Below are 22,878 nucleotides of genomic sequence, written 5' to 3'. Positions count from 1 at the left end.
TTCTCTCTGAGCTCAGAGAATTTAGGACCCCAGGGAAAGGGCAGTCCAGTACTTGATGGATCTGGTCCCTAGGAAAGGGCTTTTAATTGCATTTCAATGTGGATGAGCAATAGCACCATTCATATAGCCACCCAAATAATAAGCATAAATTTAACAAGACAGAATATAGAAGTCTCAGTGCTTTAATCCAAGAATGCAAGGGTGAGCCAAAGTAGCATCTCTGGTATCTACCAGAGATCAGCAAACAACAAATGCGTCACAAAAACCAATTTTGAACAGTACCTAAGGGGAAAGTCCCCAAACAGTGATACTTCAAAAGAAAAAAAAAACCCTTGCTTTTGCTTCCGACTTATTTTCCTCAAATCTAGCTGGTTTAAACCAGTTTAAATATTTAAGCAGCATTCAGTTTCTATATTCCAGCTTCCCACTCAAAAGATATATATAGAGAGCTAAAAATTATCTAGTCATGCTGAGACTTAGTATCTAATTCCCACTTAGAACCAGTTGCTGACTTTCAAACCCCTTCCTATCATTGTTTCCTCTTCAGTGTCATTTTTTTTGCATTGATATTTTATCACTCAAAATAAACTGACAATAAAGATACAGTTTAGTAATATTCTGTTCATACATTTTTTTTCAATCTTGTCTGATGCTATTAAGCACTGTATCAAGAACTTTTTTTTTAATTTTGAGTGTATTTTGACTTTTAAATGTAAATTTGATTAGATAACTGTACAATTTGGTTTGCTCTCTTGTAATTCTAAAATTTCTAAGAAAGGTTTTGGAGATAGTACCTACAGCATTCTACTTCTGGCCAGTAGGACATGAAACAGGCTTTTGTGCTCATTGTTTAACAAACATCTCTACTGCAATCACAAGAAAAAACGGTGAGATACAAGTCTGGTCAGTTCTTTGCTGGCAACCAGAAAATGCAAGCTAACACAAAAGCACAGAAAAATTACTTTACTCACATCTAACAGTCTACCTTTTTTACATAAACAAAAGCGCAAAGAAGTAATGATACACCTATTCCCACCAAGAGAAGTGCTTTCAGAAGATGGCAGGGCAAACTCCTGAAAAACAAATGCAGAAACAGAGGCAAAACTTGCTTGTTCCAAAGGAGTAACTCCAACTAGCCAGCAGACATTTACAGTATCAACATATTTCCACAGAAAAGAAAAGAAAACAATAACAGATAGTAAGAGTAACCGTTACTGGACTAGCCCATACTCATATATATAGGAATGGGAGGAACCTGCAAAATCAGAAAGTCCAATTCCCTGTTATCAGAAGCAAATCCTGCAATTCACAGGCTTGGCCGGTTCTGTTTTAGAAAAACTGAAGTCCCCTGCCTCAGATATAAGACTGGCCCACAGCCTCATCAAGGATTAGAAACATTTTTGTCGTTTCCAGTTTTGTTGAAGACAGGTTTGTGTAGTCTTTTATTGTGCCAGCACTATCTTCCATTCAAATGGTGGTTCTTTGTCCTACCTGTTTTACTCCTCAGATGTGCTTACAGAGGGCTCTTCATATACTTTCGAAGACCATGTCTCAACAAAACTGCATTCCTCTAATCCATCCTAGATGAAATCCCCGTTTTCCCTAGCTTATCCAAGCAGTCTTTCTCTGCTCCCCGTCCCACCTGGAATGACTTTTTTGAATGCCTGTGGCCAGGCCACAGGATGTGTTGCAGATGCCAACCTGATGGAATTCCCGTGGCAGAGAAAAAGAACTGGAATTCCCAGCAGAAAGCACTTTTCATCCATGAAGTCTGTGCACTATTTTTTTGATAAGAGTTTGCTAGTTTACCCAGGCAGCTAATTACAACAGACCTTAATAAAGTTCAATTTGCAGTTATACTTTTTTCACTCAGAAGCCAAGAGCTATACTTTAATTTCTCCCTAGGACAACCCAAGCTTGTTAATTCTTGAAGTATCTTGCCTGTTATATATTAATATATATAAAAGCATACCTGCTACATAAGCAAAATACATCCCTGCCAAAGAAAGTTATATTTAATGGCAACAGTTGCTACTTTTAATCCTGCTTATTCCAGGCTTCAGTGTCATCCACCCTCATTTTCCTGTGCTGGCAAAATATGCCCACACAGCATCTCTGATTTTGTTCACAAAGCTAGTAGAAAAGCTACCCCTTTCAGTGATACTAGAGGTCTATCCTACTATGCCTGACTTTCAACAAGGTCTGATTTTTCCTTATATTTTGGTGAATAAGTCACTGCAATGTTGACAAACTTTCTACAGAATCCAGCAAGCAGACACTAGGAGATACTGCTATAGGCTATTTTCTAACTGCACAAACATATGTACATCTTTACAAGACATATGCACTGTTTATTTAGATTTTTGTTTGGAATCCAGATATGAAAGACGTCGGAAGATGATGTGCAAAGGCAGTTCATGAAGAAATAGAAAGAGCCTTAGTGGTTCTGCCTGTTTTTTAAGACAGGCTGAAGGAGCTGTTCTAATAAAAATGTTTGCTGAGGGAAACAAAAGGACAGTTTTCAGTAATTGTTTTGCTTCACTTACATGACAAAGTGTTTTGCTTTGCCATATAAATACTAGCATTCCATATCCACAAAAGTTGTATAGTTGATAGCATAACTCAACTGTTCAAAAACTTAAAAACACTTTATTTTTTAATTCACCTTAATTTGTTTGCTGAAGAACTTTTTGGTTCTACTGTGAAAGAAACAAAAACTTTCTCCTTAAAATGTTGAAGTTTTAAAGAAAAGATTTTGTGATGCAGTTTTGTCAGCTGAGCACATGGACTCATCTAGAAGGCAGTCTTTAGCACTGTTCTACTTCAGTAGTGGTGTCTCCCTTTTTGTAAATTTGGTAATTTTCAGCTAAATTATTCCAGAAAACAGGAAGTCCAGTGCCAATATTTTGCATGTGGCCCATGTTCATTATATGGCCTTGTGTACTCTTCTATAATGGAAGAAACCACATTATTCCAAGCAAAAGTGATAGCTGAATACATTGCAGCTACTTTTTGTTGTGCAACTGGAACTCTTCAACCATCTTCAGATATCTAGTCTTGGATATGTCTAGTTTTACTGTGAAAGTAAACAGTTCTCTTTCCTCCAAAGAATTCAAGTAAACTGGATGGGAAAAATTGAGAGTTTTGCTCTCCTTTCCTGAGAGATTTTCTATTATTTTCTAGCCTTAGTATGATGCTCTGACTTTGTAAACATCCATGTCTTACGTAATCTAGTATAACATCATAGTTATCACAGCAGCATTACAGGAGACTGATCAAGTTCACAGGCAACTAAATCTAATTATAGAGTATCACGGTACTCTAGGAATTCTCTTGGAATTTAATAATATTTTAAAAATACAGCATATCCTTTAAGAATACAGTATACTTTTAAACTTTCTAATATAATTTGCATGTGCCTAACGAGTCTTGGCAGTCAGTAGACGCAATAGTTCAATTATTAAAGTTCCAGAGTAAACAAGGTTTCTGCTAAATGCTTGTACAACGCACAACAAACTGTCCCTTTCATAATATTTTCGTTGCTTTTTTTGTGCAGACATTTCCCACTAAAGCACGAAAAACTACCCCTTGACTTAACAAACTGGTATTATAATGGCTGGAGTCTCTTCTCTGTTGCAGCAATTTTACGGTCATCTAACTCCATTGATCTCAACAGATTTGTAATATGTTGTTGTCAAAATATGACATAAATGCCTCTCTCAAGCTCACGATTTCATGTGACTTGTGTTCTTCCCTCTTCAGAATCAAACTCCCAGCTGAAATAAAGACTTTGGCAGAGAAGAGGGAGATGGACGGAGCAAGTCACAGGAAACGCTGGAACAGGACAGACAGCACACAGAGTGTAGTAATGTGGGTACTTAACACTGGATACCTTCCTCTAGGTTCAGTGACCTAAACAACAAGGCCTTAGATGCTGATGTAGGTGTCTAAATATAGCAGATAACCCGTAGTAGAGTGTCTGTCAGAGGGGCCACCACCCACTATGCAGCTAATCACGGAAGCGCCTTCCGAGGCGCAGTGCAACTTTTACACAAGGTATAGGTTAACCTTTCCCAAAAAAACAAATGGACAAATGCAGCGAGCCTACCCTCGCTGCGCTACCCACCACGTTGCTCACACAAGGGCAGGGGGGAAATGACACTGAAGTCATTGAAATAAGCAAGTGCTTTATCCTCATTCAAAGTGTTGCTCGTCAGTGGGAAGAGAATAATTTCCAATACTGCAAACAAAAGGAATCGAAAACAAGAAGTTTATTAATATGAGCTTTGTGTAACATACCAGGAACTTCTCTGTAGTTTTTTTAATAATAAAGCTGCAAAAGAGACCAGGCTTTTCCTGCATATAGCTTGAACTGCTCTGTTCTCATATGTATGGCGTTTGTGTCTGGTTGACCATACATTACTTTTTTTTAAGTAAAAAAATTACTTTTTTTTGAGTAAAAAAAATAAAAGAAAAACTTTTGAGTTAGAGAATTGATATTATTTTCTTACAAATTGCTTCTTGGAATTTATTCTACTTAGAGCAGCAGAAAAATGTAACATTCAAAAAGGTACTTGGAAAAGATAACATTTTTGGTCTGAACCTAGCTAGCAGATCAGAACACTAGACTAATAATTTTTGTTCTTCAGAAAGAAGCTGTAACTTTCAACTAGGATTGTCCTCTAGTAAGAGTCCTTATAGAGAATTAGCTATTTGCACCTAGTCTCCTAGAAATATCTTTTCTGCAGCCAATCCTACCTCCACCTCTGTAAAGTTGGCACCGGTGCTTGGACAGCAGGCTTTATTACCCTGTCAGGGGAAGGCTGCACTGAACTTTGCCCTGCCATCGGACACCAGTGCCCAGGGAGTAGGTATGGTAGGATCGTGGTAGGAAAAGTGGGAACACTAGGTAATTCTCCTCAAACAGCCAAGTTGTCTGCCAGGACCTAACATAGAAGGGCAAGGGCTTGAAGCCTAAAACAGAGGTGCAAATTGCTTGGTACTCAGGCTGTGGTCTGCTGCCTGCATGCATAGAATTCTAAGGCTCTGATTTTCCAAGTCACTCGGTGAACTTACATAGCTTTGAAGCTGCTTTCAAAATCCAACCCGAAGATCAGCTAATTTGGCCTCTTTTTTTGTTTCATTTTGTTTTCAATTTTTCCTTTGTATGTTTGAGAACTGGAAAGTTCTTAGTTTGTTTTTTTTTAAAAAAAAAAAGTTCCTATTATTATATAGCCACCTACCCTGCATTTTAATAGTTTGCTTCTTTAAATAAAATACAAATACTTTTGATTGTATTTATGGCATGGTGATGAAAATCTTGTGGCTCTAGATGTGATATTTTTATTATGAAAATACGTACCAGCATTCTTACAAATTCAAGCATTTCAGGCTGCTATGCCACAGTTGATTAAAGGGTTCGTTTACATGACACTTCATCTGTGCTGCTTTATACTAGCTAACTTCGGGATAGAGGAAAGCATGGCTGGAATGACAAGGGACACCACCATTCAGTACTTCTGCAGGTCCTGGTGAAGCCCATGTTGTAGTTTGCTTCTGTAACACGGAAGCTACCTATTTCAAAGATGGTATGGTTACGTTAACACAAACAGCAACCACAAGCTATACAGGGCTGACATACCCTTAGCGGTTTGGATTATAGCAATTTAAAAAAGTAATTAGTAAGAAAATGTAATTAGATAAATTATAACTTTGTTACAGTTATTGCTGTTTGAAATTTTTAAGCAGTATAAACATAATGTAATTACATTAAATAGTTATAACTTTAAGCTGTGATCCAGATTGACAAAAGCAATGAAATTCAAGTTTTCAGTGCTAAAGCTAAATGCACTGTTACCTCTGCATCAGCTCAGAACCCTGTGTTGACCTAACTGCCTCTCGCTGAACATAAAGGCATCTAAATATAAATATGCACATAAGCTTGAGAAGCTAAAGGATGAAGCACTACCACTAATTTCATACTTTTGAGTGGTTGAGTCAGCCAGATAGTTCTCACATGTTATCCTTTCAGCTACCTCAGTATCACCAAAGTTTCTAAAGGATAATAAAAAGAACATTATCTGAATCAAAGCCTTTGATTGTTTCTTCGAATTTGTTATCATATTGAGATCATGAGAGTAAAGGAAGGTTCTCTTCAAAAAAAAGTCAAGTACCTAACAGACCAAGAGGGTTTACTTACTGGAATGGCTCTAGTGCGTACCTAAAAAACTTCTACTGAAGGGCTATTATTTATCCAGCAGACTTGAACACTTTCGGAGGAGCGATTTTGATCTATAATGAAATTACACATTTAGAGTACATTGTATGTTACAGAAAAGGGTCATAAAAGTCCTAATAAAAAAATCATCACTTGGCCTGTAAAGTACCTACATCTAATGCTGCACTTTTGTTTTTATGTAGCAACAGCAGTAATGATAATCGTGCTTTGCTCTTTTAGAGCAGTCTTCGCTCCCTGATCTCAATGCTTTTAACAAAAAGGGTAAAAATTATTAACCTCATTTCAGACATAAGCAGAGGGATGAAGCAACTCCTCCAGGGTCACACAATGTGTCACTGACAGAACTGGAAACAGAAGGCAGGTTCTTTACTTTCAATTCAGTGCTTCAGCCACAAAACAATATTGCTTCTCTCAAATAGAATTCTGCTGAAGGAAAAAAAAATATCAATCGTCGTTGCTGTACTGGAAGATTTGTGGAATAAAGAGGCCAACACACTACACTTTTTCTTTCAGCCCAAATCTTAAGTCATTATTTGTTTCTTTAATCTTTCCTAGTTATGCCTAAAGAACCTGCCCCTATTCCCAGGATTAGAGGGACAAAGCAAGAGGAGTCTCTGTCATCCTCCATTCCTTCCTCAGTCATCCTTTTGATGAGAGCAGCAGGATAGAAAAGTCAGTACTTTAAGTCAGCAGCCCTCCAGTGTTGCCTCACTAGCTGATGGGGACAGGAAGGATGACATCACTCGACAACACGATCTGCTAATGCCTTTCTCAATTTACACTCAGGAAACAACTGCCTTCATATTGAAATATCAGAGGAAGTCTAAATGCTCCTGGGAAACAGATGATCTGAAGTAGTTTACAAAAGCCAGCAAACACTCCAGAACCGCCACAGAGGAAAGGGAAATAATCCCTGGATACAGAACTGGCTCTGTGCCTGGTGAACCACGGAGTTGCCATCAACTGCCATCTGATTGCCCAGTATATCGGGGCTCCATTGTGCTATGCTGACAAATAGGACCGGTCACAAAAGGATTCACCATTTTTATCCTGTGCTGTCTGCAGACACCTGCTAGGGCAACCGTCAGGGTTGCTGGCTACGCAGCACGAACTAGAGTGAGGAGGCTCTCATCAATCCTGATGACTGGCTTTAGATACCCAAGATTAGAGATAAGATGGCACTACAAAATATACCTTTGCATTCTCTTGGAATGCTTCAGAGAAAGCTGATCATATCAGTCTTAGCACAGCCCGTAGGCATGAGAATATAATACCTGGCTCATTCCTTCTCCCATCAAAATCACTAGGACTCTCTTCATTGCAGTGCAGCAGCATATGCTGTGTTTTGAACAGGAATTGTAAAAAAAAAAATAATACAAAAGCAAGTGAGATTGTTAAAATAGTCATTTCCCTGCAACTGGGTTAAAAATGTCAAATCCATTTTTCTGCAGATCTTGAAAAGACAATGTTTTCTTCTGTGGAAATATACAATCTTATCAAATGTTAATAGGTTAGAGAAGCACCACTGAAAACTTTCACCTCAGTGTAACAACCAGAGGATTTTATCATAACAAATTGAGTAAATGTGGAGTAGAACTGTAATTCAAGAAAAAGTTTACCTGCAGCTGCTGGTCTAGTTCTGGAAATGCTGAAGGGAAGTTTTCAGAGGAAGCATCATCTAAAAGGTAAATATTATGTTAAAAGTCAACATCTACCAAAAAGAGCATTTCAAATGATCTTTCTAATGTAGTTCTACATTGCGTATATTCACAACAATATTGGGATCCTGCAAACACCTCCGCATCTGCTTACCTTTCTACACTTGAGATACCTTAATAGACTCCTTGAAAATACTAGTGGGTTGACGATAAGAAAAAATCAGTTGCTGGAAAGACAGAAAGCCTATTTTGTATTGCAGTGATTAAGAAATGAAACAAAGCCAAGTAGAGCAGTAGGACGTGATAATTTAATAAAAATGATAAATCCAAATAATCGTTCTTTCTGAGCTCTCCATTACACTGCAAAGTAAAGAACTTTCCAAGGACAGCATCCTTACTACCAAAGAGTTCATTACTTGACTGGAAGGAAAGCTATCTTTCCCATCACAATACAATGACTTACCAGGACTAAATCAAGAATAATAGAAATCTTTTCTCCCACCACCCAAAGGCAACCACAAGAACACACAAAGCAGCCTGGCAACCCTGAAACTAGAAGACTGTTACCTAGACAGATGTGATTAGAATGAGGAAGGCACCACAAATTTCTCCATACTGCAAAGAAATGTCTTTACTCTAACCTGTAGATAACAATCCTTATGGACTAGAGTTAATTCATCCACGACAACAAGCCGAACTGTGTTTTTATTTATTTATTTATTTTTAGTACAGGCTTCCTGCAAAGGTGGGACAGACTGTGCCAGTTACATCAGTGTTGTGATGTGGACACCTGCCCACTAGTAGCTGGACTGAGATCAGAAATATGAATCATACTTGGTAGTGTCACAGCTAGTCACTGCAATATTTCTTTCCCAGTGACTTTCACACTATCACTTTTGCATTGGATTGTGATGACTCTTTATATATCTTACTACAGGTTATGGGAGGTGAAGAGAAGGTTACTATTAGCTAGCTTACAGAGTCAGTTATTTGTAATGTGTCAAAATTAAACAAGGATGGCTCTCATAGTAGAAAATTGCTAACACAGGTCAGATCCTGCTAACTGCTCTATGCTGGTAGCCACTACAACAAAACCCCAACAAGATTAAGAGGACCACATATCAAAGCAAGATTCTGAATATTCTGAAAGAGTACCGACTATGATTTAAATTATTTGTCAAATATTTGTTATCTCTTTATCCTTCCCTCAGTAGTCATTCAGCAAATTAGGGTAGGGGGAACAAGTAAAATAAGCCACCTTATCCTACGAAGAATAAACACACCAGGTAACATACAGCCTGAGCCTTACTTTCACTAACATAGATAGAGCTAGGCACCTGTAGGAAGGGATGTCCAGAGAAGAAAAGAAAATACAGCAATACAGAGGGCAAAACCAAAAGCTTTTGAACTTCCTCAAGAAACAAAGTGTAGTTTTCATGGGGTGGGGTCTTGCAAGTATTATCAAAAAGTCACACCTCCCCTTTCCCAACTTCCTTTTTCACACCACGTCCCAAACATGTCCATTCTGGAAAATACTTAAATCACTTTAATTGTATAGAATTGCATCACACTGATATGCAAGTGTTTACCTTTAATTTGCTGTTGCTTTCTTGTACAATATTTAAAAATAGACTAATATTCTAAAAGAAGAAAGATGAATCATATGGCAAGGCTAAAAGGAAGGATGGAATAGGACTCAGTCCGACTAGGGGTACAGCTGCTCCACAAATATTTGGCTGAATAGCTGTTAAATATTCTGACAGAGATATTGGACCAGAGTCGTGGACAGCAGTTAAGCTGCTATTTGTTTTGACAATTCCAGCAGTACAATCTTTGGTATAGTAGCTTTAAGGAGGTACCTCTTTCGTACCTGAATTGTACCTCAAACAATTTTAACTGAAGAAAAACAAAGCAAAAGCAACCCCGAGAATTTTCAAGAAACATCAGACAATAATTACTTTTTCACCGCATCGGATATTAGTAACAAACCAAAATTAATGCAGTGTCAGAATATTAGAAAACATATTGGATTATCTTCAGGAAAGAACCAGTTAAAAAAAGGTTTGGAAACACTTTAAAAAGGATGGAATAGAGGGAGAAGTTACTATAGAGGAAATCCTTTCAATAAACAGATGTTCCCTACTTATTTTTTGAACTCAAGTGACTGAGTCAATGGTACTAAAAATAGAACATATTGGTATCCTAACCATTATGGCATACCATAGTACATTTTATAATGGGCCTGCCCTAGCATCTATTGAACAGCTGCTAGGGTTTTTTTTAGTTACGCTAGTTTAAGACTTGTTTAAATCATCTGATGTGCACAACATCATCGAGAAAAGTTGAGAGCTTCAGTAGCTTGAAATTTTTCTGAGTTCCTAACTCTCTCAGGCTCCTCTGAAATTTTCAGCTGAAGTATTTAGCTTACAAAATCTAACAGAAATCTTCACAGCTAACTGCAAGCTTGTTTTCCACAAAAGGACAACAAAAAACCTTCCCCACAGCTTCTAGTGAAATAAATGACTGCATCAAGTCAGTCTGTGTTTCACTGTTGTCAAAGTAACGACCACAACAATAACGACACAAACCACTTGGTAAAAATGAAACACATTTAGATTTCACACAAGGGGAAAGCAAATGACAGTCATTCTCCTCCTAAAACTTTTTTGAGGATGTTTTCAGAAAGTCAAGAGGAAAGATATAAACTCTTGCATTTTCTTCCAAAAGTATCACTATTGCCCTTACAAGTTTGAATACTGGGTGTTACACAGGAGATTAGAAAAAAAATCACATTGGCTTTTAGTCTTAAAAATCTCTGACTCTGGAAATCAGAAACAGTGAAAATGTCTGAAATGACAAAGAAAATATTCTGAATAATATCTCCTGAACTCTCAGTATTTGTTCTTTTATATTCTACATCTCTTTAACTAGACTACAGAATTCACAAATATCTCTTTTTCTCCTTTTATCAATTTATTATTAATATTTAATTAGTGCCTAGATTGTTATAAGGAATGACTGATACAATCAAAAATCCCCTTTATAGTAAAGCTAGTGGCTTTACTGTACCACAAAGCACTGAAAAAAACTAGGCTGATTCTTCACCAGGTAAAATCAGCATCTCACCCCTGTGGTCACTATTTTACTGCTTCCTTCCCTGTCACTTGTAAAGAAAAGGATTTCTAATTCAAGCCGGTTGTCGAAAACATACTTTGTTTACAAATAAAAATATATTAAAAAATCAGAGACTACAACTTGCTGCACCTGAAAATGAGTCAAGATTTTGATCAAAAGAAAACAAGAAAGGAGGAAAAACATACGTGTGAATGTTACATCCCAGCAAACTCAAGAGCACTAACCTGTGCTGTGAAAGAGACAGATCAAGGACTTCATCACAGCCACCTAAGATAAAGTATCTGTTGCACAATTTCTAAATGAGTAGCACTTCCTGGTTTCCTATAGACCCCAAAACTAATTTTGAAGGTCTATATGTAAAAGTGCACTAAAGGTAAAGACCTGTACCCTAATTACAACTCTCTGTACATACAGTCGATGGTTTTTAACCAAACACCTGGTTCATGTGTATGGAATAGTTTGACTTTCATGTTTGTTTCGTTAGGTTCATACATTTGCTGTGTCAGTTACTGAAAACTGTCATAAGAGAGAGCATCTAAGGGGGGGTCTCTGGGGAAAACACTTCCTCCTTTTGCTTTCCATCAGTTAGGCTGAGGCAAAGTACCCTTCTATGTCAGAGCCAGATCTCTGACCATTCCTACAGCAAAACGAACAACATAAGAAAAGGACAAGCTTCCTAAGCATGTTGCCCAGCCAACGCATCTTCATGCTGAAATGCCATGATGGGCAGCTTTGTATAAGGCCAGCAAGGCTAAACTGCTCAACTTTCACTGTCCAGGTGAGCTCTTGTCTCTCTGCTGATAGTGCCTGTTAATACAAACGTGAGATGGGCTTCCAGTGTGTGGTAGAGAGATCCACACAAGCCACACAAGCTAATTTAGAAGCCTGAACTCTATTATAAAGACTGATTGTCTCCATACAAAAGGCTTACTACTTATCAGCGATGCATCCACTCCCCTGATATACGGTAATGTTGCACATTTAAGCATGAATCATGCTTTCTGGAAAGCTTCACTTATTTAATCATGTTCTGGCCTTCTGGAGATTTCAATAGCCCAGAACTCCATCCTGTAGATGAACGAGTGAAATGCCTCACACCTCGCTGTCTGACTGACACAATGTCTGGTACAATGAAGTGTAACACCCCAGTCTCTTCCTATGCAGCTGCTCCATTCAGCTGAAATGTGGGCTATGGACAATAGTTAACGAATAAATAGTTTAAGAACAACATGTGATTTACTTGCAGTATAAATTTGCAAATTACAGTTTCTCTAGGATCTTTGCAAAGATAGACAGAAATAGAACATAAAAATTTAAATGTGTTGAAAGCACATTAAGGTTGCTAAATCAAGCACTCAAAATTTAGGAAATGCCAATCACAGCTCTGCTTCCTTGAGTAACTGAGTTATGATCCAGTCTTTAATTATACAATCAGGTACTATTTTTTTCTCCCACATGCGTGGGCAAGTGTATTCAGATCTCTTCCTCCTGAATTAAAGAATTAAATTGGTAACATAAGTAGGCTGTTATCCTGTAAGTGGATCAGCCATTACACAGGAAAAGTGCTCAAACTCAACTGCAAGCACTGCAACTCGCAGCAGGACAACACTGGCAAATTGTGTACCGGGGTCCAGTCTTGGCCCTCGGAGAGCAGTGAGATCCAGCAGCTCCAGCCCTGGTTACTGACAGACAAGCATAGACTCATCAAATCCATCCTGGAAGGCTGTGTGGCTAAGTGACTGAGACTTGGCACTGCTGCGTGAAGCACCCAGGCTTCTATTCACAGCCCTGCCTGACGTGACCTTACACAACCTTGCAGTTACCTCACTTGTAAAATAGTGGGGAATGGTCACTGCCTGGCCCAGGAATAGGCTATGAAGGCTTGCTCAATAATAAGAGTTGTGGACCTCTCAAAAATAGAAATGGCCCATAACAGAAGAGAGAAGAGCAAAACCCTCCTACTCCAGATACATTCACCTAAGCCTAAAGCATCCTTTGATGAATGCACAGCCACCATCCCTTTGAGGGTATTTCACCTAAGTTCCTGTCTATTTCCCAAAGATCAAGCCACTTACTTGTAGGTTGGATGTAGTTTTAGGAAACTAGCTTTGTAAATTTTAGCTATGTATTTTAGCAATCCTCACTGGTTTTAAACCAATACATTATCTGCTGGAAAGCCTCTGTTGCCATTAGAATCAAAATGAGGACAGAGTAAGGATTTGAAGGTTGCTATTGAAGAAGCAACCATTGCAAAACAGTCTTGCATGATCAACTATAAAAGCAAAAGATTCTTCATGGTCACTAGGACAACAAAGGCATAAAGAGGAGTAAAATATTACACTGTTCCACTGTCTGTCAGTTTCTTTAGAAATATTTTGCCTTTGTCATCAGTGATTTTTCTGGAGAGTGCTATCAGCGGTAGACTAATTTCAGACAAAAAAAACCCTACTAATAATTTCAAAACCAGTCATTTATCACCACATATCAGTAGCAGAACTTTTGAGCTAGATTCAAGCTTTTATTCTAGGAGGGAAGAGAGCGAAGAGATGTTCACCTATAAATTTTCCCTTAGAACTATTACGCAAAACAAATCCATGCGTCTAAATTTAATAAAGTTCCTGTTACAACCATTTTATCTTAATATGTTCAGTAAATAGGAGTTAGTGATATAAATTAGGACATATTGAATTTCATTGGTTTAATTAAATTGGTGTTGATAAACTGCAATGAACTTTCTATTTGGGAACATTTATTTAAATTTTGGAACACTATATTCAGTTTAACTTGCATTAGTTTCCAAGTGATATAAGATGGACCCAAACAGTATGTTTCAAATCCGTTAATTTAAAACAGTACCTGAAGTCAAACTGGTGCAATACGGTGTGCAGACACACCCTGGGAAACCTATGTTTGACGCCAGCTCAGTGAACTTGAGTAAAAGAGCCAAACATAGATATCTATATATACAGGAATACGAGATACACAATAAAACTGTCGTCTTGTATAGCACCTGCTGATGAGCTGCTCCTGAGACTTTTAAGGAAATGGTCAGCCTACTTTCACATTAAAAATACTGTACAAAGCTGGCCAGGATTTCAGTGGCTGATGAACACTGATGTCAGTCAGTGCTGACTGACAAATAATGTAACACAATTAAATTGTTTCTTGCACACTCAGGATAAGCCAGCTCCGGTCTTGCAGGTCAGTTAACACAAAGTAATCTCTTCTCATGAGTTGAGAGCAGTTTCTCCTTTCGCTGCTCCTCACACCCACTGCTTGGTTACAATCCTAGCCAGTGAGATAATCACCACCCAGAAGAAACATTCCATTTCCCCTTTTTATATCTAGTTATGCTGCCAGTTCCTCCTAGTAAGCAGTTGTACGGCCCCCGGAAGGAGAATGCAGCCTTTCTTGGTGAAATCTGTCACTGTGCCTTTCAAGTGAGGTAAAATTTAAAGAAAAGCCTAAGTCAGACAGATTCCCTCACCACTTAGCCCAGGTGAAGAACTTTTTGTATATAGTCCAGCAGTACACGAGCCTCACCTGATGCTTTTCTACCACACTTACAGCAGGTAGCTCCTGTTTGAAGTGAAAATAAATATTCTTGTCAAAGAGCAAAACAGATTAAAGAAATATAAAAAAATGAGAAAAAAAAAAACCAATCAAGTATGGAATACCTAAAGCTCTATGTGTTAAATGATTTTGCAACTCATCATTAAAAAAAAAAAAGTGTTAAATACTTATTTGTACTCTCTTAATTCAACTATAGTTTTTCTGGAAATTTTCAAACCTGATAAAAGTTTATTTCCTTTGTCTTCTTTAAATATATCAAATATAAAAACCACGTTCAGACATACCACTAAAGGCAAGAGTGGAATTATTGTGACGTGGTAAAACAGTATGCTGGTTTAGACCTCCTGATAGCCCCCAAGGGGATGTGATGCGGAGGAGAACATGGCACTCACTTTACCGATTGCTATTTAGTTTTATCAGCACTCACAGAGATTCTGGATTGCATATTGTAGGAACACTTGTATATATACAATGAACAACGCAAAATTATGGAAAAGTTAACAAAACGTTACAGAAAAAGGATTACCTTTCTGTAAAGGAGTTTATTTCTCTAAATGTTCAGAGAGAGGCTGGAATTATTAGCAGGATAGAAAAGCAAAAAATAAAACATGATGCAATGCTAAGGAAGCCAGGCTTCCTGCCTTTCATGTCCTCTTCTTCCAAGCTATTCACAACCTTGTCATTTCCTACTGCCGTCTCTTGTCACAAACTACTCTACCCTCTTTGATTTTCCCATGGTCTCAACTTTCCCTAACTTGTTTTCATAGGCATTCTTTTTCCATAATTCATAAGAGCACTTCCCTTTCTTTTACTTCTCTCCTGAAGACCTATCTTTGCCATAATTCCTGTAAGAAATTTACCATGCTACTGTATCGTGCGATGAGAATGATTCCTTATTACTTTCTGTAATAAAAATGTAATTACCAGATTATTTTAATTTATGAAGAAAAGGCACATAGATAGCCACATGTGCTTCTTTATATTCCTTGTACCAATCTTTCTGTGTCACATGTTTATGAGCTGAAATTTATATGTAATATAATGAAGATGTTTGTTTTTAAATTCCCTTGCTTAGGGAATGAGATTCTATTTCAGGCTTGTAGCTGCAAATTAATATTAAACAACAATTAGCTAGGAATGATAACTCATATTCTAAAATATTTTTAAAATGAGAAAATTGTACTCAAGCTGAGACTCTATTCACACAAAGCTCAGGAAGCAGCCTCACACGTTATCCTGCAATGCATATCATTCCATAAAGCACTCATCAGCAGTGGGTTTCAGTTATCATTATCAGAGATCCTTGTACTTCATGCCATAAACACATCTCAGCCCTGACTCCCTGCACTCACCTTTAACAAAAGCATAGCAAACTTTTTCGGGGGGATGTTTCCCAGCTTCCGATTTACTTTATTTCATTCTGACTTTTACTGTTTGGCAACAGCTCTCTAGACTTTACTAATATTTAAGGTGCAAACTAACAATATTCGTCTATTCCAAAGGCCAAAGGGTCCATGTATGTACAGGGTGTTTGTAGAAATTAATGCTCAATCAGCACTACCTGACAGGATAAACGTCAATGAAATTTCTGCTGCTTTTTCAGCGAAAATGCCATGTGGGGCATCCGTTTCCCGAAACCTTTCACCAAGCTGGGCACGTGCAGCTCTTTACAACCTTGCTCCTGAAGGGAAAGTCTCTTCCTGCTCTAGCCTCATCCTCAGTACAAAACATCCTTTTACTCTTCTTGTTTTAAAATTCCTTAAAAATCAGACATATGCATACGCAAGTAAATTCGATAGTTAATTACAGTCCTAAGTATATTCTGCAAACCACCGAAAGAAAGCTAAGATCTAAACTATCAGTCTAGTGGTTTTAGTCTAATAAAATTGTTAATGAAAACATTAAAAGTTATCAGACAGGAAAAGTGATCGCATGCTATCACTCCGGAAAAAGATCCACCTATAACACTGGACTTCATTTGATATTGTAAACACTGGTAAGAACACGTAAAATTTAAAAGCAATTATTTCATTGTGGTTTACTCCATAAGTTAAACTGTACCTGGGGAGTCATTCAGGCTGAAGGCAATTCGTACTTGCTTATCAGCAGGTACCCTGGCGGTGGTGATCATGTGGGCACTTGAGTCAATGCTTTTACTTGTTTGTTCCAGCTGCAATAATACAAACAATATATTTATTACAGAGCATGTGACACCATTCAACAAATGAGTTTTAATGCTTTTCATGCATTCACAACCACCTTTCTCATTCTAGCTAAGCATTGTTTAGAATCAAAGTCAAGGGAGCGCCATTTCACTTTTCCCTTTACAAAGGAATCAAGTGAAATTCAGTGCAGAGACTGCCTTTCTTTTGCTATTATCAGATTAGAAAGAATGATGGCAAAAGAAGCGTTCCCTCTCCTCACCTGCTTGCTCCCCGCCATTGCCCCTTCAGCAAGCCTTGACTCGTGGCAATGCTGCCTGGTTCTGAAGGTGAAGAAGGAAGAAGGGGTGGGGAGTTGAGAGTAACATGACCCCAAGCCTGCCATGTGATTGGAAACGTGCACACCACTCCACGTGGTGTCAATGAGGAGGCACCCATCCTCCTACCTTCCACCCATACTCCCCCAGTCAAACTGTGCCTGATAGTCACAGGCTTCATGGTCAGAAAGTTACTGGGTCTCCAAACCTTGGTGGTGATTCTTCAGTGGAACTCTGTGCAGGTGTAGGGGTCTGTCTGCATGGGCTTGACTCCTGGATCGGGACCTTATTCAGTCCTCGGTCTTTCTTCTGAGACCATCAATTCCAAAAAGTGGTTTTACTGAGATGAAACCCTGTCCAGTAAGAAAACTGCTAGTTCATTTCAAGCAGGGCACTAAAGAATTGTTGATCAACAAAAGAATTATCTACTACTGATCTGTAATAGTACAATTAAAGCATCTCTGAACACTCAAAAGTTGTACTCGGAGCTCTACTATGTATATTTAACCTTTTGAATGAATAGTTCTGGTTAAACTTTATCAAATAGCTGAACACAAACTTAATCTCCTTGTACATCTAGCACAAAGCTGCTAAAATTCACAGATATTAATCTTCTGATTAGCTCTGTGCGTGGAGAACATGAAGTCAGCGGGACTTCAAGCACGCAAAAGATCTGCCCATAAAGAAATTATTTTAGGACTGAAGACTATGCTATCCAGAGTGCATTGTTTCCATACCAACTATGTGGACAATTGTAAGAGTAGATTTTAAATTACCATAAAAACTACTCAGTCAATAAGAAATCAAATTCTTCAGGAAAATACAGTGAATTTACTAAAAGTTGTACCACATGTCAGTAGACAACACAGCATTTAGCTAGTGAAAACAAAAGGCAGTTTCCTAAGTCAATAGTCTTGTAGTTTTTCAGTAAAGTAGCTATTGTATTGGATGGAAATCCCAACAACTCATTCTAATTTACACTTAATTATTTGGCAGTCTCAGAAAGTCAATAGAATAGAACAATATTTCAGGATTATAATCTTCCTTGGTGATGCACAAATGAATCAAACACTTCCATGGCATCACTGCCTTGAGATCAGTGGAAGAGTATCAAATTTGCATTTGGTCCATTAATTTCAGCATTTCTTTTTTATTTGCTTTTCCTGTCTTAGTATTTAGCTAGCAGAGTGATACAGTTAATCTGTAGCAATGCTACACAAGAAATTATTATTTGAAGTCTATAAGCTTTTCTTAAAATAACAATAAATAATCTAAAACAATTACTTTGAATAAATCCTATTTCAAGCTGAGAGTGTCTCTTTCTACTAATACATGAATGATATCAGGAATCATTCTTTATTCCTCATTACTAATAACCAAGACACACAAAAATTGAACTGGTATCTATTGGGCAGAGACAAAGAAAAGTCAACTAAACTACTGCAGTGTATGTTTTTGGACTCAGGAAAAGATCCCTGGAGTCAACAAAAATATTTTATTTTGAAGTACATTGCATTAGACTAAATAACTTTTACCTTCTGAGAATTATGGTTCTCTTTTTTTTCTCCCCAGACCCTCACTTTATAAGAAACATCTGAGATATCTCATCCTTTTTAAAAAACAACAGAACTACTAATCCGAGCTCTTTATTATATTTCCCTTCCATACCTCCAAATACAAGGTAAAGCAAAAAAAAACAACCAAACAAAAGAGATTTTAAGTGATAAAGGCTTAATGAACAAGGCTGTTCATTACTCTGTGTTGGTGGTACACACTCCCCTGACATCTGCTTACTATCTAAAGTGGTCTTCCACATAAGAGTATACTTAACATTTCGTATCATAGCCCAAGAAATTAAAATTATGCATTCTGCTAGAGGTTTTAAAATTCTCATAACAATATTGCTAGGAGCAAATCTGTTGTCTTATCCCAGTCACATACTCTGTGGTCTGCGATGTCTTTAAATTACCTCTTTTAACCACTTACTATGTGAGGGCAAAAATCAATACCCCTTCAATACGCAATGGTGAGTTCTACCATAACAAAAAAGAGTTTTTTCATTTTATTCCAATCCACGGAAAGAAATCTCATCTTTATACGCAAGAATTACCCTGCTATTCTGTTTTTTTATATATATACTGCATTTATCCCTTCACTCCTTTGTGCGGAATCCTCAAGCTCTTCATCACAAAAAGCAATCAAAGAGAACAGAGAGGGATGGAAGCAGCCTGGTTGCAAATGAAGTGATACAGGAAACACGCAGATCCACTGCCCCCAATTCCCCACCTGCTTTCTCCATGCATGAAGAACAATATCTCTGTAGACAGAGATGAGGGTGAGTGGGCAACCTGGAATTTAACGAGATTTAATGAGCAGCTCTTCCTTCACAACAATTGCCTATAGAACTGGCTGCTGTTTCTCCATAAAAAATCTGCAGCAGAACTCAGATTAAGTGCTGTTACAGCTCTATCAATTTAGTTCAGTTTTCACACCTGTTGCCTTACCTCACTTAGCGGAGTGTCTGCACTTGTATAATCCAGGGCCAGCCACTGCCTTGGCTTGTCGTTGCCTTTATGGAGTAAAGCTTCAATAAAAGAAAAGGCTGCACCTGCTGCATAGCAACAAACTGACAAGGTCTGAGAAGCTGAGACAGCTGTCAGGGCAACATGCTGCTACCTGCACTTCCCATAGGCTTTGCTGTCCCAAAAGATCACCCTTTTCCGCTTTTCTCCACAATTCCACTTTTCCTTCCTCTCCTTGCCAGTGACGAGGGAATATGATGCTGTCACGCTTCAGGGAGGAAAAAATCCTTCTGTCACAGGCATTATTAAGCAGCAAACTGTGGCGAGCCCAAGATTTTTAATTCATTAGTCCTGGCAAACCTAAAATACAAACAGACTTGCTTCATAGGACAGGAATGTTTTCAGCATGACCCAATCAGTGTCTGTGTCTATTCCAGCAAACTGGCAAAGATAGCATGACTCCAGTCAGCAAAAATGTCTGCAGCTCCAATCAGCTTGGGCTGACACTGCCAACTTGGACCGGCTACAAGCGAACTATCGAATGATAGCAGCGGCTATCAAAGCTAACAACAAGGGATGGGCTTGGCGTGCTGGGCTAGGTTCTTCTTGGCTTTGGCCAAGCTGGGCTTGTCTAACAGCAGGCGATAGCCCTGCACTTCTGAGGAGGCAACGGGCAAGTTTCAGAACGCGTACGCTGTGAAGGCAGATGTATTTATAGACGAGCTGGTGATGGCAGTGATAGCTGAAGCTGACTAAATCAGAGATTTGACTGAACTCAAGAGGATTTCCTAGTGCGATTTAGGATAGCTTTTGTCAGTTTTCAAACCACAGGCAAGCAATTAATAGATAAATCTTGAAATGTCACAAGAGAGACGAATTTCTTCAGCTTAAACTTTTTTTTTCTGTGGCTGTGTCACACAAATGTACTGCCTACTTGACTTCTTCGATTGACTGTTATCACAGTCATTAAAACAAATGGAGAAAAATGGAGAACAATTACAGAATGATTACATAGAATATCTTTATTGTTCTGTGCTTGAAAATGGGGTTGTCCTCCTTTTATATTTCAAAATGTATTTTGAAGGTATATTTTGTATTTTCAAATTCCAAACGGAAAAGGTTTCTCTAACCCAGATGTCCTATATAGCCACATTACTAGATTCTTTTGGCTCAACTGAGATATAGAGAGGTTGCAGGACAAATAGAGATGTGAAGGTCTGAAGTCAGATTTTCATCTGTCCTCACCCTCTCACCTTCTGGCCCTAGCCCAGGATTGATCTAATCAGTGCAAATCTCAGGAAGCCAGCAGTTGCCCTTGTGGCCTCAAAAGACCTTTTTCATACTTCGAAATGACCAAACTGCAAAGATATTCTACCCACACTGCCTTTCCCCAGCAGTGATCCGGGAGTGTATCAGACAGCTACACTATTGATTAGGTATCTGGAGAGGCCATCTTTTTAACTGCAGTGTGATTTCAGTGCAGACTACGGACTCTCGCCCAAAGAGTTAGTGAAAAGCAGGTCTGCACCTCTGACTACATTGAGCATTTTCTCTTCTCTTGATGTCTTTCTGGAAAGATTGAGGGTTCCTCCGTATATGTCTCCTTTGGAATGAGAGGGAGAAAGATTGTCTCTGATCACAACCATTATTGCAAATAACATTCTACAGCTCAATACCATCAACAGTTGATATTGATCTCCAGTTCCAGGTCCAATTACTGTGAAAGTACTCATTGGAAGATACAGAAAATCCTGGCTCCATTGAAGCCACTAAAAATATTCTGCTTCAGTTTCCAAGGAGCCAGGGTTTCCCCCAGATTGTAAGAGCCTCTTCTGCCTTGTTTGGACAGATGGTATTTAGATGGTATGAGTGCCTACATCACATGCCATTGCAGCATAGCCCAAAAAAGCCTCTCTATGTAGAATCTTGAAACATGCAAAATCTTCAATAGCCATGACAGCAAGGGTCTTGGACAGAAACAACGGCTGGATAGCCGAGGGCTGTTTTTTTCAGATGGCTCTGACACCCCACATTTCCAGACCGACATTTCAGTTGTACTCAGTTCAAATAGTATGTGCACTTGAAAACTGACTTCACAATCCTTTTATGTTTTGCATCCACTGAATACATGGTTTTTTAGATGTCAGTGTTTCTTGTTAAATCTGTGTTATTATACACACTTTACAAAAGAAGGTGGAATCACCTGTGCTTCACTTGGTATGCACACTCCTCTTCTAAGGGGTGTGCTGCTTCCGAAAGCTGGGAATCATGTGCTAAGAAACCAAAACTACACAAACCAAAAGGCCCCTGATTTGCATTTAAATATCAGTTCCGTGCTTTTCACAATGATTAGTCACCTGAAACTACTACTTTGTGGAAGGTAGCATATATTTAAAGTGTGAGAATATTATAGCATTCTGTATACAGAATATTAAATCTGAAGCATCAGAATGAATGATTTGACTGTAATCGTTTTATCATCTATTTATTATTGGGGCTATGGTGCTAAAACCCCCAGCAATATAGATTTAAACTGCACATTTTAAAAGGTTCTCTAAATTACTTTATAACAATAAACTAGGGAAGATCTCAATTTTAAACAACCGGGAAATTGAAGTCCACTTCCGTGACTTGTTCAAATTAATAGCCGAAGGCATTGTAAATTTTGGGTGGAGATAAATCTCACTTCTCTGATTCACTAAGTAGTAAGCCTAAGAAAATAACTCTCCCATTTATTGCAACACAAAAAAAAGCCTTCTTTATAATGGGCTGCACATACACCTTACAGTCATCTCTGTGAAAATCAAGAGAATGCTGATAACTTCAGGTTTTTTTTTGTGCAGCAGCAATCTGCCCTGTTTCCTTTCCAGTGTACTCTTAGTCATCAGATGTCTGGTACCCAAGCAAAATTCTTTCAATCCTGTATCACATTATGAAACTGGTGATATGCTAGAAGAGGATATAATGATTTATTCATCAAAAACACCTTAAAGGAACATACTCTAAATTAGGAACACTAGGACTTACTGATATTCAGTAGTAGAAACGTGCAAATTTGTAACAATTTTTAAGGATTCGTTTTTAATTCTACAGATGTAAAAAAAAGCCAATATCTGCTATCTAATAAAACACCTGTTGCCTTCCCTTTTTTAGCTGTGCTGCTTTCAATTCATCTCAGTTTCCTAGTATACATAGTATTTTAGTAGCATATGACCTCATTTGTGCTAAAATGGTGTTTCACAGATTGCCAGTCGCTATTTAAAAATACACTTT

The 22,878-nt window shown here is 38.2% G+C and overlaps 1 protein-coding gene across 2 annotated transcripts in view; it reads right to left on the bottom strand.

Annotated features, from left to right (window-relative positions):
- The window catches only part of MAP3K7CL (MAP3K7 C-terminal like), a 28,319-nt gene extending 11,273 nt beyond the window's left edge, over positions 1-17,046 (bottom strand). The window contains exons 1-3 of one of the 2 annotated variants that reach the window (XM_009985110.2): positions 17,029-17,046; positions 16,666-16,774; positions 7,858-7,916 (exon numbers count right to left, since the gene is read on the bottom strand). In XM_009985110.2, the coding sequence (XP_009983412.1) occupies positions 7,858-7,916; positions 16,666-16,774; positions 17,029-17,046 (186 nt within the window). Of the gene's footprint in view, positions 1-7,857; positions 7,919-13,199; positions 13,298-16,665; positions 16,775-17,028 lie in introns of those variants that run through there. The other variant, XM_086631646.1, reaches the window with a different exon arrangement.
- Between the last annotated feature and the right edge of the window lie 5,832 nt (positions 17,047-22,878).

The sequence above is a fragment of the Tauraco erythrolophus genome, chromosome 1, assembly GCF_009769465.1.
Source record: "Tauraco erythrolophus isolate bTauEry1 chromosome 1, bTauEry1.pri, whole genome shotgun sequence".
Taxonomy (NCBI): Eukaryota; Metazoa; Chordata; class Aves; order Musophagiformes; family Musophagidae; genus Tauraco; species Tauraco erythrolophus.
The sequence above is the reverse complement of the archived record's forward strand: the minus strand, read 5'-3'. Positions and strand labels throughout refer to the sequence as shown.